Here is a 16,539-nt window from a genome sequence, read left to right on the forward strand (position 1 = left end):
AGCCCTTCCCTTACCAGACTGGGGTGGCATCTGAGTAGTGGGAGGGGGGTACCAGCTGGAGCCAGCACTTGAGGCTCCCTGGCTGGGCAGCCCAAGTCCACAGCCTTGGGGCAAGGGCGTTGGCAGCTCGAGAGTCTGAGCCGCCACCCCAGGCTCCGGAGCTAGGAGCGCCTGCCTGTGTTTCCTCGTAATACCTGAGTCTCCTCCATGCTCACAACTGAGGAAACACAGGGCAAGGGGTTCATACTCCTGGAAGAAAACCTGGATGGGGAGGCCGGTGGTTGGGGTGCTGCCTCTGGGTGTGCAGGATGTGGCACCGCAGGGGGCCGTGGGCCTCATGGCCATGCAGCAGGGACGGCTCTCTGTGTGCCCGTTGACCCTCCTAGCAAGCCTTCCTTCCAGAGGAGGAAGACATGGCCTTCCAAGGTCAAACAGGTGGGCACCTGCCAGAGCTCAGAGGAGCTCAGACGGTGGCCAGTATAGGTATCCATCCTTGCCCACCAACTCCCTGGCCCGGCAGAGGCTCCTGATCCTCGGGTGTGGGGCCTTTTGGGCAATAGGCCCTGCCCTGATGGGAGGTGGGCAGCTCTCAGGACCACCCCTGGGCCAGGAGAAGGAAGCACAAAGGATCCCTTGGTGGAAAAGGCACCAGGCAGGGCTGAGTCCCTCCTTTCTGGGGACAGAAGAGGAAGGAGGCTGCTCTGAGGAGGTAGCTCCGAGTCAGGCCTGGAAGGTTGACTGACAATTTACTGAGCTGGAAGCAACATGGCAGGCAGACAGCAGAGCCCAAGCAAGGTCTGGAGATGTGAGGTCTGAGGTGGCCAGTATAGTGGGACCTGGGCTGGGGGGAGGCTGCATTGGACCAGGAACACACTGGGAAGGAGTCTACTCCATTCAGCAGGCTGGGGGGAACAGGAAGGTTAGGAATCAGAGCAGGGATGATTAGGCCAGTGCTGGAAAAGAGTGAGGTGGAAACGTGCGCTATGGAGGGGAGCTGGGGTGCTGAAGAGGGAGGACAGCCAAGGAGGCTGGACTGGGTGGGTGGAGGGCATGGGTGTGGTCTGCAAGTTGGAGGGTAGTTGGTGGCCCATTTACTTTATACGTTGTAGTCACTGTGTTTCCTAGCTGAGACAGACAGGGCCAACACACAGTAGGTGCTCAGTAAATACTGCTGGGTAATTTGTGAATTCCACAGACGTCTAGATTGGTGCTGGAGATACTGAAAGAAGAAAACCAGACCCATCTGTGATGAAGGAGGAGGGGAGGGGCAGTGTGGTCCCAGAAGTAGCAAGACCGCAGGCCTGGAGACTCTGGGGTATAGCTAAGTGAGGGGGGAGTGGTGGGGGAGGCTTTGAGCAGAGACTTGAGCTGCCCTGCAGAAGGATGGAAGATCGGTGGCTGCCCAGAGGAGGGGGGTACACCCTAGCCCAGGGGACCTGCGGTAGCCAAGGGGGAGGGGTGCCACTGTGCCTAGGCCTTTCCCATCCCCCTCTGACCAGGGCCCCGGCTGCTTGATGGGCAGCCCGGCCCCGCCCCCAGCCAGCCAGCGATTGGTTGGGGCTGTAGAGCCGCTCGGTCGCCATGGGGACGCTCTGGAGGCGCGCGTGCCCAGTGCCCAGCACCAGGGACTAAATCTTCATAATCTGCCGCTGAGAGGGTGGGGGTGGGGTCCTGCCCGACCCTGGCCGCGACTGGGGGAGGGGGGGGAAGGACGGCTCACTGTGCCCAACCTTCCCCTACCCGCTCTGGGTGCAGGTGCAGAGCCCGCACAGGAACCACATGGTACTCACCTGACAGTGACCCGGGAGCTCAAGTGTAGCCTCGGTCTCTGCCGTCTCAGGTGCTCAAGCAGGAGGCTGGGTGGGGCAGAAGGGCCTGGAATTTATCTGAAAATGTCTGGCCTACCAGTTAAAGTTTGTTCCCCTGCATCTCCTAGGCAATGCTATGCTCTCTGCAGCAGGGGGCGCCCTTGGCAGAGCTTTGTTGAGCTGTCACCTCATGAAAGCAGGGATGGCCCATTGAGGTGTAGGGGATGCATACCCCAGACCCAGCAGCCCTGTCTCCGGGTATCCAAGGTTACTGGGTTATGCACAGACCGCAGATCTGGGGGATGCCATTAGGTTGCCGGGATTGGGCTGGGCCTGCTTGCAGTGAGGGAGTGGGTAACTGGCAGGGTTATAATGGAGCCATCCCTTCCTCAGGCAGAGAAAGGAGAAATTCCAGGGCCTGCTGTGGGGAGGGGTTCCTGTGGGAAGAGGGTGTGAAGGGGCAAGGTTGCAGTGAGCTGGAGGAAGAAGGGGGCACTGGCCAGGCCCCAAGCAGCTTCTGGGGGTGTCCAACGACCTCTGGCAGGCAGCAGGCTGGTCAGACTTGAGGTTGAATCCACTCACTTCCAGGCCCTTGAAGCTGGGCCTCCCGTGAGCCTGGATGTAGCATTTGTGGGTGTGGAGTACAGGAGACCACCGCACCCTTTGCACACTCTGTGGCCACTCTGGACCCAGTGGCCTCAGTTTGTGGCAGAGGGACCCTACCTTCACCTCGGGTTTGAGCAGGGCTGGCCTCTTGGAGCCTCCAAGAGGGGCAGCTAGGCTCACCTCCAGCCAGGGATGTTTGTGAGGATAACACGGGACACGTCCTCCCTGTGGCCACGATACTCCAGGGAGTCTTAGGGGACAGTACGTGCTGGGGTGGGGTCTCACACCCAAGCCTCTTGTTTCAGACGACTCCTCCTCTGAGAGTGGCAGCGGCAATGGCTCCTCCACCCTGAACCCATCCACATCGAGCAGCACGCAGGGTGACCCCGCCTTCCCCGAGATGAATGGCAACGGCGCTGTGGCCCCCATGGACTTCACGGCCACCGCTGAGGATCAGCCCATCAACCTGTGTGATAAGCTGCCGCCAGGCGCGGTGCTTGGCACGCCCTCCTACCCCTCAGACGGCTGCAGCGCCGATGGATTGCGGAGCCGTGTCAAGTACGGGGTGAAGACCACCCCTGAGGTGTGTGGGGCTGCGGGCCACGGGCCCACCTGAGCCTGTTTCTTCCTGGACATGTAAGGGTGTGCAAGGCTGAAATGAAACTCGATGTGCCCAGGGTTGACGCCAAGTCAGGGGGTGGCCGTGGCTGCTCTGCCATCATTTTCCTGGGGAGGCTCTGGAACGGGAGACCACTCTGTGCGACCTCAGCAAGGCCCTCGCTTCTCTGAGCCTGCGTGCCCATCTGTGAAGTGGGGTTGATGGCCGATGCTTTGGAAGAGGGGGTGGGTGAGGTGTGGTCTGTCCCTCTCCACACCCAGGACAGTCTGCTGTGAATAACAGCAAGTGGCCACATCCAACACACAGGCCCAAGGCCTCACGTTTTGTGGCTACTCTGCATTTTACAGATGATGCAGAAAAGGGGTAAGGCCTTTGTTTATGGCCCAAGGGATGTAAATAGGCCAGGCCGATGGGGGGTGAGAGAAGGTGGGCAGGGCAGGTGTCCCCACCATTTGGCACTCCCCCTGCTATCTGAGGCCTCCCCTCATACTTCTGCAAGCTGCCTCCGGGCCACTGAGGTTTCCTGCAGTGCAGCACTGAGCACATGAGCGCTCCTGGGAGTATTTTCTCCTGCCAGGGCGGGGGGCCAGAGGTGCCTTCCTAGAGCCCTCCATGCCTGGACTCCAGCCATGTGCCCCTACGCAGGTTCCTTCCTCTCCCTCACCCTGTTTTCTCTTGTGCAGGGGGATGGGGTGGGGGGCTGCTGCTTGCCTCTGATGGCATCTCATGGGAAAGTTCTGTACAAATGGCTCGGTGTTTAGTTGTCTGTGTCTGAGCTCAGGCCATGGAGTGGGCACTGGCCAAAGCAAAGCCGTTCCCTCTTTGACTGCGTTCAAGGAACAGGCATAGCTGCTGTCCATAGTGAGCAAAGAGCTGGAAAGGGAGAGTTTGCCACCATGGCCACATGTGTGGGCCGAGCAAGTGAGATGGGAGCACGAATGCCACCAACAGCTGGCATCTTACAGTTTCTCTGTTTCCTCTGATGCTGGCAGAGGATTGGCTAAGGAGCAGCTTGCGAATATGACTTGCACAGGTGGTCTTTTGACTCTCTGTTCCAAGCCCGCATAAGGCAGCAAGAGGCCCTGGGGAGGCTGATCCCTACGGACATGTCACAGGGAAGCCTGGTGGTGGCAGCTGCTTTGGGTCAGGGCGCCATTCAGTGTCTATCTTTTTCCATTGATTCGTCAGCAAGAGCTGTGATCCCTTTCCGGGCCACCACGTGACCACATTGCAGGGTTTCACCCTGTAGCTGTTTGTTTCCTGGACTCGACCACCTGCTAGATGCCCACCTCCTTGAGGGCAGGGACCACGTTTCCAGGACACTGCTAGTGAGGATCCCAGTGAGTGAAGTCAGGACTTACCAAAGATGCAAACTTTCTAAAAGACAAATGACAGTGGGCCTCACGGAGCCTGTTCAGGGCAGGAGCCGGGGGCCGGGGTCAGGGGGTAGGAGCTGTGGAGGGTGAAAAAGATGGAGAAAACGGGGGGGAGAAGAATGGGGAGTGTATTCTAGATGGGGGTGGTGTGGGTGGGAGTAAAGGGCTGGGTCCCTTCTCTGCTGTAAGATGGGATGAATGCCTGGTGACTTGCACCTGGTTCCCTGTTCCCCTTTCGACACACACTCTACACTGGGGCTCATGATGTCTCCCTGCGGACAGTGGCAGACAGGAGAACCCCAGATCGGGAGCTTTGGGAATGCACTTTGCCTAATGGACCTGTCACCTTGGCTGGTTCCCTCTCCCAGCCATCTGTTCCTCCTCCCCAACAGACACCACACTTGCTGTTTTTGTGACAGCTCGGTCATCAACTCAGGGTTGTAGTCCCTTGGGTATCAGGGAGGAGACCCCTGAAGCCAGAAGAGATCTGGGCACAACCAGGAGAGGCTGGCTGGTGATGGGCACGCCTTCTGTGTCTGCCTGTGCCTCGCGTGGTGTGGGCTTGCTGCTGAGTAAACCATGAGCACCCTCCACTCAGCGCCTCCCAGGGCACCAGGCTTGTGCGTGTGCTGTCATGGGCAGTCCTTACTGCAGCTGCCCGGGGAGGGGACAGCAGCACTGCTGTCCCCGTTTCACAGGTGAAGGGAGTGGGGAGAGAAGGGGACCTGCGTGGGGCCTTGCAGCTGTGGCTCATCCTAGTTCCCCAGCTCACAGGGCCTGTCAGAGACGATGAGTGGACCTGGTCTGACCCCTGCCTTCTCTCAGTCCCCCCCCTATAGTTCGGGGAGCTACGACTCCATCAAGACCGAGGTCAGCGGCTGCCCTGAGGACCTGACTGTGGGCCGGGCTCCCCCAGCAGATGACGACGACGACGAGCATGACGATCACGAGGATAATGACAAGATGAACGACTCGGAGGGCGTGGACCCCGAGCGCCTGAAGGCGTTCAACGTGAGTGCCCGCGGGCGCTGGGTCGGGCGGGGGCGGCAGCCAGGCCCAGCCCTTCCCACAGCCTGTGTCTCCCGCAGATGTTCGTGCGTCTCTTTGTGGACGAGAACCTGGACCGCATGGTGCCCATCTCCAAGCAGCCCAAGGAGAAGATCCAGGCCATCATCGAGTCCTGCAGCCGGCAGTTCCCCGAGTTCCAGGAGCGGGCCCGCAAGCGCATTCGCACATACCTCAAGTCCTGCCGGCGCATGAAGAAGAACGGCATGGAGATGGTGAGCCCTTGCCCTGCAGCACTGCCACTGACCTCTAGCCGGACACTTTACCCATCATGCTCCCCAAGCCCCGGAAGCTGGCACCGAGGCGGGAACTGAGGCCCAGAAAGATGTCCCAGCTCCACAGATGACGTGCCAGAGCCCAAAGCCCAGCTCTGCACCATCCACCACTAGGGCAGGCTCTCTGTAAGCCCAACACTGCTCTGTCCCCATTCACTTGCAGACCAGACCCACGCCTCCCCACCTGACCTCGGCCATGGCAGAAAACATCCTGGCAGCCGCCTGTGAGAGCGAGACAAGAAAAGCAGCCAAAAGGATGCGCCTAGAGATCTACCAGTCCTCGCAGGTACCTGCTCCCTGCCGGCCGCTGCGAGGGTCACTCCCGGGCAGGTGGACATCAGTCATTCCACAGACACTGGGGCCCTAAGTGCAGAGGGAGCAGGGAGAGCCGTCCTGAGGGTGGTGGAGCTACCGAGGGGGCAAGGGTGCTGGGGTGGGAGGCGCAGGGGCTCGGTCGCCAAGGCCCTGCAGACCCAGGAAGAGCATCTAGGCTTCAGCCCAAGGACTCTGGAAGGGTTTTTAGTGGGGCAGGAACAGATCAAATCTGCCCAGCAGAGAGATGAGCAGAGCTGGGCCCTGGGTGAGGTGAGCAGGGAGGGGGAGCAGAGTCCTGCAGCCTTCGTCCAGGGACAGGGGTTGGGCCTTGCTGCCCCTTTGGTTCCCTAGCACCTCCCTCCCCACTGCAGGACGAGCCCATAGCCCTGGACAAGCAGCACTCTCGTGACACCGCAGCCATCACCCACTCCACCTACTCACTGCCAGCCTCCTCCTACTCCCAGGACCCTGTGTATGTCAACGGCGGCCTCAACTACAGTTACCGTGGTTACGGGGCCTTGGGCAGCAACCTGCAGCCCCCTGCCTCCCTGCAAACAGGAAATCACAGTAATGGTGAGTGCGCTGGCTCCCAGTTTGGCACCCGGCTGGTCTACCCTGCAGCCTTGGGAAGGGGGTAAAGTGACTCCTTCATGGTACAGGGACCCTTTCCATCTCATAATCTTAACCACTCCTTAAACTGGAAAACAAGACTTCAAGTGATTAAAACAAAAAGCCTACTCTCTCCTGTCTCGTCTCCAAGGAGGCGTCTTCGTTTGTTGCACTGCCGGGCCTCTCTCTGGCTACCCTCCCCGTCAAGGCCCCTGTGAGCCCTGAGTGCAGCCAGGCCCTGCTCTTTACCCGAGCTGTGTCCTCTTCACACCCACCACGCTCCCGTTTACCCACGCTGACCAAGGCCCAGTGACACAGTGGTGGAGCCAAGGTTTGGCCCAAGCCTGGCCCAGTTCTGCTGCAGCCTGGCTGGCCTGCCAAGTGGCTCCAGGTAGGTCACCTCCCTCTCCAGGCCTCAGCTCAGGACCTCACTTGTGAGATGACAGTTCTTTCATTTGGGTGTTGGGCCTCAGCCCTGGCCCCTTCGAGGTCACCTGGGGCCGTGATTCCTCAGATGCTCCCTGTAACTCTTCCGAGGCAACTCTGATGCCAACAGGACATAGACCAGTATTGGAGAAACAGTCCCTAGAAAGATAGAAACCTCCCCGTGGGGTCAGGTGATACCCTGAGCGGGGACCTCAGGCCCATTCACACGGGGGCTGGGGTGGGTGTGGGTGTGGCAGGGGAAGAGCCGATCCCACTGGTGGAAGCAGCCTAGTGGCTTCAGGATGGCAAGGATGGCGGGAGTGATCTCAGGGCCTCTTCGGCCAGGCTTTTGTTCTCGGTGCACTGATAGGTTTTAAGCAATGGAAGCTGTGAATTGTGCAGTCTGCCCTTGTGAGATTTGAACGCAGAGGGCAAGAGGCAGAAGCAGTGTACTTTTGGGGTCACTCAAAGGCTAGGGGGAGGGGAAGAGCTGAGGGTGACACCACGCTGCTGCTTGAGGACTAGGTTGGAGAAGGGTGCCACCCACGGGCCGGGGAACCCTGGTTCTAGGTCTTGGCTGAACATGGCTGAGAATTCTTCTCAAGCCCTTGACTGCAGGAGACCCCTGGGTGTCCCTGGGCAGCGAGGGGGGTACTGGTCCCTGCTCATGGCAGAAAGCCCAGGCACCTTCCACTCAACTGCCCACCCCCAGGAAGTATGTGCAAGTCCCTGGAAGATTCCTGCCTGGGCTTAACTGCTCATCTCTCCCTAATGCCTCGTAACCTAAAATAAGAGGCTGTTGGCCCTAATCCCTGAAACTGAGGCCAGGGTGGCTGGCTGCAGCGAGGGGTGGAATGGCTCTACCAGGCGGGCCGCTTTCCTTCCAGAAAGAAGAGCCATCTGACAGTCCTGAGTGGGGACCCTGTAAATGTGTATCTGAAGACAGGTCCCAGGACAGGGAGGTTAGAAGCCCTTATTCCTGGGGCGTCTGGGGCCCAGTCCTTTGCAGGCCACAAGTGATGGTGATAAGCCTCCACCTGGCGCCACGCAACATGGCCTGTCTCAGGGCTGCAGCTGTCGGGACTGCTGCAGCCTCTTGAGGGCCCTGGGCCTGCTGCATGCCCTGTTCACACCTGCCAGGGAGGCTACTGGCTCTGCACCTCCTTGAGCCTCAGTCTCTGTGAGTGCCCCGGTTCCTTAGAGGTGGATACTGAGGTCACTAAGGCAGAGATCTCCTTTACCTCCTTGCCTTGGGCAGCATGTCCTGTGGGCACTGGGTTTGAGTCCAGCAGTTGGAGGAAAGCAACAAGCAGCTGCGTGGCTGCAGGGCTCCCAGGTCGCCTGCCCTCCCCAACAGCAGCCTCTAAATGATCGTTCAGTCGGTTTGCTACCTGGGTTGGGCAGCTGTACTAGTGGCTCAGAGCACCTCACTTTGCTCATTAGGTTGTCATCTGGAGATGCAAATCAGCTTAGATAGAATCGGGCTCTGCCTGCCTTGCCTGGGGTGCTGGGCATCTCCTGCTGCTCCGGCCCCGCCAGCAACCACCTGGCAACCTGAGCGTCCTCCTGTAACTGGAGCTGGAGGGAGGGTGGCTCCAGATCAGATTGGCTGAAGGAAACAGGGACATTCTCCTTTCTGTGCTGTAGCTACAGCCCAGGAGAGACTAAGGACAGCTCTGAGCACAGGGGTGACGAGGACAAGACTTGGGGACGGAGGTGGGAGAGAGGAAGCCCAGGGCCAGCACAACACCTGTGGCAGGTAGCTCCGGCCTTCCTCTGCCGTCCCCAAGCATTGTCTGGACGGGACTGGGAGCCAGCACAGGTGCCCCTGCTCCCAGCCTCTCATTTGACCAACATGAGAATCAGCTGCCTACTTGGCTGCTGTTTTCAGCAAGTCACAGCCCCTCTCCTTCATCCTGTGTTTCATTTTAACGGACTTAACTGTTCTCTTGACTCAATTCCAAGGATGTTCCTCAGCAAGGCAGCTCCTAGGACCTCCTTCCTGACACCCATGTTCTCTAGTTAGAGAGGAAATAACCCCGTGACACACTGTCCCATCTTAGACTCCAACTTCCTTCCCCATTTGGGAGCTGCACCAGCTTCCTTTTAACAGCAGTCGAGTTTCCATAATTTCTCTTAGGATGTTACGTCCCGTCTAGATGTCTCCAGTGACAAGAGCTTGTTCATCGCTCTTTATAGCAGTATCAAAACTAGCCCTGCAGAGGCACTGAGTGAAACCACCACCAGGAGCTACGGGGTAGTGGAGAGATGGCTGATAACTGAGCGCAGCTTTACACACCATGTACAATAAAGTCTGCATGCGGGCAGTACGTGGAGGGACTGGGGACGGGCCTGGCGGGGTCAGAGAAGGCCTCCCTATGGAAACTCCAGCTCCCCCCGCCCTAGGTCCTCACTTCTTGGCTGTTTTCCTGCTGAACACCTCAAAAGAATGCTTTTCAAATTCCAGGAGCATCCAAGTCTCCTGGGAGCCCATTCAGAAAGGCTGACACCTGTCTGGAAGCCCTTCCCTTCCCCGGTGGGCCTCTAACGGCTGAGAAACGCTGGCCGTTCGGAGGGTTTCACAGGCATGGCTCAGCCCCACAACAGCCGCTTCGTGTTGCAGACGAGAGACCAGGCTCAGGAAGGTTAGCAAATGGCCTGTAGAGTGGCAGAGTGGGCCTGCAGGCCAGGCTCGCCTGGTTCCAAAGCCAGCAGCCAAGCCCACAGAGCTGCTTGGGAAAGGCGGGGAGACAGGGCCTGGGGTGGTGAAGAAGACGTTAGTTAGGCTCCCTCTTACTGCCACTGTCCAAGGGCAAAGGGGAGCGGATGTCTCAGGACGGTACCTGGGGCCTGCCCTCACCGTCCTGACCCACCTCGCACTCCTGTCCCAGGTGCCACGGCTCCTGAGATAGGCTGAACATCTGCTGCGCTTCCGTCCCAGCCTGGCTGCTCTGGCCCCGCTTCTTTCCCACAGCCAAGCAGGGAGCTGGCTGGAAGCCCCTTCCCTGTCTGAGCACACACGTGCGTGTAGTTCTTCTGGTCTTCTGTGGCTCGACTCTCGACTCGGGGGACTCTGCACACTTGTCCCTCTCACACATCAGGCCCCTGCCCATCACACGTGCACTCCCACCAGACACGCTGACAGCCTGTCTTCTCGATACCATCAGTTCCCAAAGCTCTGCTCACCACGTCGGGGAGAGTCAGGGACGTTCCTCTGCCACAAGGCTTCCTTACCTGGTGACCAGAACCGGGCTGCGTGCCTATTGGGGGAGTACCATCTACCTGACGGTCCTCAGACAGCAGCAGAGGTGTGGTCGGTGCCAGGGAGCCCTGTTCCCTGTCTGACGCCAACACACGCACCCTGTCGCATGCCACCCTGCGCTGAATAGAGCCACGTGCACACCTTCGCCGTGTGACCTTGGGCAGACCTCACCCGCCAGGCCTCGGCTTCTTCCACCTGTCACCCAGTGACAACAGGTCTCAAGACCTTCCTTGCGGGATCTCCCTAAGGGTTAATGGAGAACCCCACGTCTCATCCGCTGGTACCAGGCCCCATTCTAAGCACTAGGGGTCCAACCAACCAGGCAGACTGGCCTCAGGCCCAAGTGCCTGACCCACAGCAGGCCTCCAGACGACGTAAAGGATGAGGGCACCTCCCAGGTGCCATGCGAGGTGTCCGCGCCCCCCTCACTCCCTCTCTCTCTGCAGGACCCACGGACCTCAGCATGAAAGGTGGGGCCTGCACCACCTCCACCACGCCCACGCCCACGCCCGCCAGCAACAGCACCAGCAGGGCCATGCCCGCCGCCCAGCTCAGCCCCACGGAGATCAGCGCTGTACGGCAGCTCATCGCCGGCTACCGAGAGTCTGCCGCCTTCCTGCTGCGTTCAGCAGATGAACTGGAAAACCTCATTTTACAGCAGAACTGACCCCGCGGCACCTGGAGTGCACTATCCTAGGAAAGGAGGCGGACACCGCCCTGGACCCGGCTTCCTGCCTCACCAGTTGGTACATTTTGTTTTTTGAAAGAGGTGGGATCCAAAAAAGTTGTTTCTAGCCACACTCCAAGCACCTGAGACTTTGGGCACAAGGACACTTTTTTTTGGAATCTCACCACACGGGTGCTCTGACCTGCTTGGAAGAGGCCAATGGGGCAGCTTTGGAAGGGCTGGGGATCCCCTGACAAGGCGCTGGGGCCGCAGCTCTATTTAGAATCATCTTTGTGGACCCTGATGTTAGAATCCCACCCCCAGATAATTACCTTTCAAGTCTTAGGTGAGCAGAATTGCATATTTATTAAGAAAAACAAAGTGGACCCTTTTCTTCCTCTCCCCTTAGTAATTTATTTTTCTGAAAATGGATTCTTTTGTGTTTGTACAGATTGCCAGTCTGTGTCTGTCTGATCAGAAGGATGTCTCCCTGTGACCTAACATTCCATATCACTACACTGGCACGGGCGGGGGCTGCGGGGGGGCGGGCGCCAGGCTGGCTATCTCTGAGTGCCCAGCACCGCCAAGCAGGAGGACCTCACCCATACCCATTGCAAAGCAAACACATATGGCTCCCCCCATCTCCCACCCCCACATTCCACAGAAGCCCCAGCCACGGCCACCTGTATTCTACCTCACACTCCAGCGGGGGCTTTTTCCAGGATGTGCTCTGAGCCTGTTCTGAATGGCTGTCTCCCAATTCCCCCACACAGTGTGTCTGCCTGGGAGGTAAGTCCAGATGGGTGGCAGGAGCTGGAGCCCAGAGAGGGCCCTGGCCCCGGCCCTCCCAGCTGCTAGACAGGACTGAGTGCTGGGGGATGGCAGCCAGTCAGCAGGGCCCTCCCCCGGGAGCCAGGTTGAACACTTCTCCACAGACCCTGGGGCCCTCAGATACCTACTGGGAAGGCGCCGTTTCTTCAGGGTGATGAGCCCTTGGCTGTCAGGCAGCCAGCCACCAAATGAGAAGCTCCTAGGCGGACTGCAGCGCCCAGCCCCTGCTCCCATGGTGGAAATGGGACCATCAACAGAAGTGGAAAAGCCACTTGGGTTTTCCTAGGACCAGCCCTTCTTCTGGAGGAATCTGTCCTAGAAGAAACCCATAATCCCTGGAGTGTGAAAAAAGGCAGAAGAAATGGCTGGCCTGGTTTCCTTCCTCCCGATAGGCACTTCCTCTTGCTCAGTGCAATACCTACCAGTGCTGCTAAAACCAGGGATTCATCCAGACCTCAGAAGGCCCACGGGGCCTCCCCATGCAACACTCCGTAGCCATGACAGCAGCTCTCTGCTGCCCGCCCCTGCCCAGAGCTGGCAGAAGCCCTCTGTTGCCTTTCCTCCCCGAGAGCAGAGGCCCCAGGGGAGCCAGGGCCGAGTGGACCCTGGGACAGCCACAGAGAACCACTTGACCCCAGAGCAGGCACCCCTTCCCAAACCAGCTTCTCTGCAGCCAACTGCCTCCTGGCACTGTGGCAAACCACCCTCAGGAGGGGCAGGGGTGGGGCTCCAGTGTGGGTGCCCCACCTGCCTCAGATCCCTAAACACTGAAAGGTAGGCTGCCCCACCCCATGCTTACTTCCAGTCCCTAGAGGTTGGGGGTGGTCTTTTCTCTCTCAAGTGGCCTCCAACACTGCACCCCCCACACCACCTCTGCCTTCCATCGGACCCACCCCCAGGCCTCCTCCGGTCAGGGCCAGGACACCCGAGACTCCCCTTAGCACAGCACAAATTCCAGTGCCCAAGGCCTCCCACATCCCAGCCATCCACACAGCTAGCACCCCCTGCTCAGTACACTCCCTGACGTTTGAATTTGTGTAAATATTTATTTTTGTGTGTGAACAATATTACAAAGTAATCAGTAGATCTTTTGCAAAATGTTACCCCAGGCAATTTGTGAAAATCTTAATGTTAAAAACTGGCAGAGACAATCGCCACCTTAGAATTCTTGATACCAATTGCTTAACATGTCATTTCTCCTCCCAGAGGCAGTACCCAAGCCAGGCACGAATGGTTTGCTCTTAACAGAACGGAGTGAGAAAGACTGGGGAAGGGGCTCCCGCCACCACCACACAAGGGATTAGATCGAAAGATCAGTATAAGCTACAGTTTGAAGTCGTGTTTTTCTGAGTTCAGGCTGCCCTGACCACCTTCAGCCGACCTAGTACTGCGGTAAGAGCAGAGTTTCAATGTGTTTTAAAGAGAAAGGAAAGGAATGCCACTGGTACTAGTCCACTGGGGCTTCCAGCAGCCCCCCAGGATGGGACTGTCGTGTCGACCCCACCTTTCGGGTGGGCTCCTTCGCAGCGAAGCTTCACCTGAAGTCCTGGACATGGCAGAATCAGGAGCAAGTTACTGTGTGGAAACAGGATTCCATTAGCTAGCTCAGTCAGGGAACTTGTTCTGTTTTGCTTTTCTTTTAAAAGATGCAGCTTCAACCCAGTCCCTCTCCTCCTGACATGGGGAGCATCCGAGCTGGTTCCGCTGAACCCCGCCCCAGCCCTCCCACCCTCACCCCAGGGACTGCCTGCTCCCAAAGCCCTGCCCCACAGCCATTTAAAATTCTTATGGAGGGAGGGCCTCAGGGCACAAATCAGTCACTTGGGATCCAGAGTTAAAAAGGTAATGGGAGAGTAGAACACACCAATTCCAGAGTCTTCGCAGGGGGCTAATCCCGAGAGAAGGATGCAATCAGGAGAACGGGGATTGGTCTTAGTTGGCAGATCACCTAGAGCAGAACTACTGTAACGCATCTGAAATTCATTTACCCTCACCACTCGTACAAGCGGACAGTGTACACCCAAGGACAGCATGGGGGGGGGGATAGGCAGGGGCTAGTACGGTTTTAGAGGATTTCAAACAGGTGGAACCCCACCATCCCTATTCCCAAGGGCCACTTAGGACTCCAGGGGTGGTTATAGGATTAACTACCAGTTCATTTTCAAAATGCTGCTTTGAACTCAGAGGGTTGATACTTTTAATTTGTAATTTTTGTAAAACTTTTTACAAGATAGTAAAGTATTTCACCAGAATACCAGTTTCAATCCGTCCATGGTCTGATTTTTATATAATTTAGTGGTGCTTTAGAAACTTTGTTTTTGTTGTTTCTGAGCTAAACAGCTCAATCCTTTTTCGCCTGTATCTACCTAAGACCAATGTGAACCTTTGTATTTTTGCTCCTAATTTTGGACTCAGTGAAAGTGTACTGTTTACATGTACAGATGCCCCCGTCCCTGTGTGTTCTGCAAGACTCGATCCTGAGGAGGAAGGGGAACCTCACTACGCCCACCTGCTTAGCAAAGCCACAAAACAAAAACCTCTCACTTTTTACCTACGTTTCCACCTAAAAACAAAAACAGAAAACCTATACCACACAGAACTCAGATTTGCTGAAAAACACTTTTCTAAGCTCAGAAAAATCTCCGCATGGCAGAGGGCCCATATGCGTCTATCACGTGGGCCGCTGAGAAGCAGGGGTCAGAACAGACTTGCTGTGGCCGCTGGTGGGTGATGTGCTGCGGACAGATGAAAAGGGAAAGGAGAACTTGGCTGCGGAGCGGGGGATGGGTATGTTCTCCTGGCAGCCTGAGAATAGGAAAGTCACGGTGACTCATGTGACCTTCAGGGTCAAGCCTCTCAGGATTTCAGGACAACTCCAGGGGTCCTCAGTCCTAATTCAGACACGTTTTGGAAGAGCGCATGTTCCGCATGAGATGAGATTGTAAGACTCCAGTGCAGATGGCACAAGCATTTCTGCAGGTTCCCCCCTGGAGGCAGCCTGTGCACGAGGCATCACCTCTGGAGACGGGCAGGGGGGCTGCAGACGATAAGCATATGGCACTTGAGGCAAAGAGTGGATGGCACCAACTTTTAAAGGTGACTCTTTATTACTTAATCAATGGCTTCACCTCTAAATTATATTTTTACAGATATGCACCTATGCAACTTAACGTGGCTCTTCTAAGCAGGTGGGGACTTCCTCCTCAATGCTCTATAAAAATTCTTTGTGTTCTATATAGTGAGTTTTTCCAGTAAATGTGGCTTAATATTTTAATTCTTAGACTGTGTCTTCTCTATGTGATGCAACTAAATTCTGTTTTGTTTGTGGAATGACTAGCACAGGCCAACTCCCTCTCCCCTCACTTAACAAAAGACCAATGAGCTGTTAATCGAGCTGTTATCTCCATGGTATTACTTGCTAAATGCACTGATTTCATAAGTATGTGGAATCCTTTTTCTTTTGAATCTGTATATCATATATAAGACTGAATCTACTTAATAAACACTGAATAACAAATCACATGCTTTATTTCCACTGTGTCCTCTCTACAGCAGCACTACCAGCTAGACTTCTTCCTTCTAAATCCAGTTTGGCACTGACACACCTTTCTACTACTAGATTCTACCTTTTCCTAGCCAAAAAGCTAGCACACGGAAGGTCCTCCGTCAATTTTCTGGAACAGATGAACTTGTCCTTCCCTTTAGCACCTAGCCCCTTAGAAAGGGAAAGAAACGAGCCTTCACTGGTGCTCACCAGGTGCCAAACACAGGCGGGCCCCATGTGAAAATCTCATGGTCACCTTCCCAGGGAGGTGCCCTTGCCCCACCTATGGATGAGTTAGCAGGGGCGCTATGGGGACACGCCTCGCCTAAATTCAGCCAGTGACCAAGCAAGGTCTTAAATGCAGCCGTCTGCCTGCACACCGTGCCCTTCCCACTCCCCTCACCCCAGGGCTCAGCTCTTCACTGACTGAAACCAAACTCCTGTAACAATCCCTGAGCGAGCGAGCGAGCCAGCGCTGGCTTGAAAAACTGACGAGACACCATTCTTGAACCTTCACTACCTGACGTACCACTCGACCCAAAACCCCAGATCCCACCTTGAAGGAAACAAAAGGGCCGCTTTTTCCAAAGATGTTTACTTGTGCACAGACTTTCTCATCCTACATGTATCATTTAGGTTAAACTTTAAAAGAAAACTTGCGGAAATATGGGTAGGGACAAACCTCATTGTCATGAGTTTAAAAGCAATTCTGACCATGTGCCATGTGAGTTAAAAGCACAAACCTAAGTTTTACTGTTAAAAATTGTGTATGTGTCTTGTGTGTACAGATACACACACACTATGTGGCAGCTGTTTTCAAAACATTGATTTTTTGGTAAAGGCCAAAGAATCTTAAAAATAGCAATTCTGTGCAGCTGCCGAGTATATAAAATAGATAAAAGGAGAAGCCAACTGTTTGAGGCCGCTGTACCCAGGGAGTAGACTCTGGGGCTGTGATTCATAAAGACAGTAGCAAGTACAGTCAAAGCAGATGGCACCTCAGCACCCCATCTTTTCACACGCACGTGGGGGTCACGGGCAGCAAATCCTCAGTAATACCATGAACACATCTGTCCTACCGAAATTACCGCTGCTGAGAATCACTGAGGGACCATAAATCCCCATGACCTGGAACA

The 16,539-nt window shown here is 56.3% G+C and overlaps 1 protein-coding gene across 5 annotated transcripts in view; it reads left to right on the top strand.

Annotated features, from left to right (window-relative positions):
* Positions 1-15,379, top strand: part of NOL4L (nucleolar protein 4 like) — a 126,192-nt gene extending 110,813 nt beyond the window's left edge. For 4 of the 5 annotated variants that reach the window (XM_019748479.3, XM_074318242.2, XM_019748485.3 and 1 more), the window contains 6 exons: positions 2,720-2,997; positions 5,235-5,420; positions 5,498-5,689; positions 5,913-6,035; positions 6,436-6,637; positions 10,808-15,379. In XM_019748479.3, coding sequence (XP_019604038.1) covers positions 2,720-2,997; positions 5,235-5,420; positions 5,498-5,689; positions 5,913-6,035; positions 6,436-6,637; positions 10,808-11,028 — 1,202 coding nt within the window. In that variant the 3' untranslated portion in view covers positions 11,029-15,379. The remainder of the gene's footprint in view (positions 1-2,719; positions 2,998-5,234; positions 5,421-5,497; positions 5,690-5,912; positions 6,036-6,435; positions 6,638-10,807) is intronic. The other variant, XM_019748480.3, reaches the window with a different exon arrangement.
* The last annotated feature ends 1,160 nt before the right edge of the window (positions 15,380-16,539 follow it).

This window comes from Rhinolophus sinicus, chromosome 13 (assembly GCF_057876585.1).
Source record: "Rhinolophus sinicus isolate RSI-liver-muscle chromosome 13, RSI-T2T, whole genome shotgun sequence".
NCBI lineage: Eukaryota > Metazoa > Chordata > Mammalia > Chiroptera > Rhinolophidae > Rhinolophus > Rhinolophus sinicus.